Here is a 1,648-nt window from a genome sequence, read left to right on the forward strand (position 1 = left end):
CAGGTCCCCACGACCCCCCAACTGCGGGCCGCGGCACGGCCCAGGCGGCCTGCAACTCTAGCTGGAGCTTTTGCTTTTTTTTTTTTTTTCCTTTCTCCTGCTTGTTTTCCTGATACATTTTTTTTTTTTTTTTTTAATTGGGGAAAAAAAAGCGAGTGCGAGCCGCCGCCTGCAGTGGAGCGTGCTCGGCCTCCAAGAGGCAGTCGTCTCCAACTTTTCCTCTCCCGCCCCAACTCCGCGCGTCTCAAACTTCGGCTCTGCTGGAACCCAAATCTGCCTGCCGCTCGACTCCACTCTAATAAGGGCGCCAAGGCCCCTGGCAGTTGTTTGCAACGTGGGGCCCACGTTCTCGAGGCTCAGGCCTGCCCGAAGGCCTGCTCTCAGCGCCTGGGCCCAGTTGGCAAGGGGGAACCTAGCGTCCCGGCTGCACCCCGGGAGAGGGCGGAGCGCTCCCGTGCCCCGGGGCAGGGGGGTAGGGATCTCCCGCGCCCGGAACGTTGCGAGCAAGGCTTGTGAACGTCGCAGGGGGGCACTCTCGAGAGACGGACAGGAAGAGGGCCAGGGGGGAACGCCAGAACCCGGGACCCACAGCACGGAAACGGCCCAGGGGCTGAGCAGAAGTCAGATCCCGGGATGGAGGGAGCCGAAGAAGAGGAGTGAGGAGGCAGTGAAGGCAGGCTCTGCTGCCCTCCTGGAGGCCGGCAGCCTGCTGGGGCAGTGGAGGACCAGGCCACCCATAAAGGGAAGGGGTCAGGAGGTCGGGGCCCCGGCCTTATAGGGCTCAGACCAGGCCCCAGCAGGAAGCAGCAGGCGTTCAGGGCCCAGGCCTGGCTCGGTTGTCCAAAGGGGGCCTCAAGCAGGCCTCTCAGGCCTCTGGAGGGCAAACTGAGCCAGAGGCAAGCCTGAAAGCACGGCCCAGACGCGTGTGAGCCAAGTCAGACATAGAAGGTTCGGGCCCTAGGGGGTGTCAGAGACTGATGTGGTAGGGGGCTTACGACTCTTCCAGTCCAAAGCCGGATTGGCCAGTTAGACGCTTGTAGATCCAAGGTTGGATTGGGGAGGGGTCTCTGGGAAGTTGGCTAGCAACGCAAGGATTGGGGGGATTTGAGTGCTTAGAGATCGAAGGCAGGCCCTGGGTAGGGGGAGTCAGACAATTGGAAAGCCGAGGTGCCATCTGGGGAGGGGTCTTTGCGCTTGGAGGAAGCACAGAGCAGCACCTGCTTGGCTGCAGGCCTGCGAAGGGGACCAGGCCAGGCCAAGAGAAAGAAAGTGAATAAACCTGGACTCTTAAGTGGGCGGGGGGCCCCTGAGCTGGGGGTCACAAAGGGTGAGACATGGCCACGAGGCGTTTAACCGACGCTTTCTTGTTGTTGCGGAATAATTCCATCCAAAACCGGCAGCTGTTAGCCGAGCAAGTGAGTAGTCACACCACCTCCAGCCCTCTGCATTCACGTAGCATTGCTGCGGTGAGTCTCCAGGCGGCCTCCGACACACGCCCTGTGTGCACTGCGGCTCTGCCTGTCTGTCTGTCTGTGTCTGTCTCTCTGTTTAAAAAAGAAGATAAGACTAGCATGGAAGTGCGGGGTCTATTGGCTGGGGTCTGCGAGCTTCGATAACCCTGGCTGGGGAAGAAGCATCTAGATCCTGC

General features: G+C 60.6%; 1 protein-coding gene across 10 annotated transcripts in view; it reads left to right on the forward strand.

The window, feature by feature from the left end:
• The first annotated feature begins 32 nt into the window (after window positions 1-32).
• STX16 (syntaxin 16) overlaps window positions 33-1,648 on the forward strand; it is a 26,895-nt gene continuing 25,279 nt past the window's right edge. For 2 of the 10 annotated variants that reach the window (XM_010841829.1, XM_010841832.1), the window contains exon 1: window positions 121-1,466. In XM_010841829.1, the coding sequence (XP_010840131.1) occupies window positions 1,335-1,466 (132 nt within the window). In that variant the 5' untranslated portion in view covers window positions 121-1,334. Of the gene's footprint in view, window positions 1,467-1,648 lie in introns of all 10 variants that reach the window. The other 8 variants (XM_010841835.1, XM_010841839.1, XM_010841830.1 and 5 more) reach the window with 6 other exon arrangements.

Source organism: Bison bison, unplaced genomic scaffold, assembly GCF_000754665.1.
Source record: "Bison bison bison isolate TAMUID 2011002044 unplaced genomic scaffold, Bison_UMD1.0 scf7180017864167, whole genome shotgun sequence".
NCBI classification, from domain to species: Eukaryota; Metazoa; Chordata; class Mammalia; order Artiodactyla; family Bovidae; genus Bison; species Bison bison.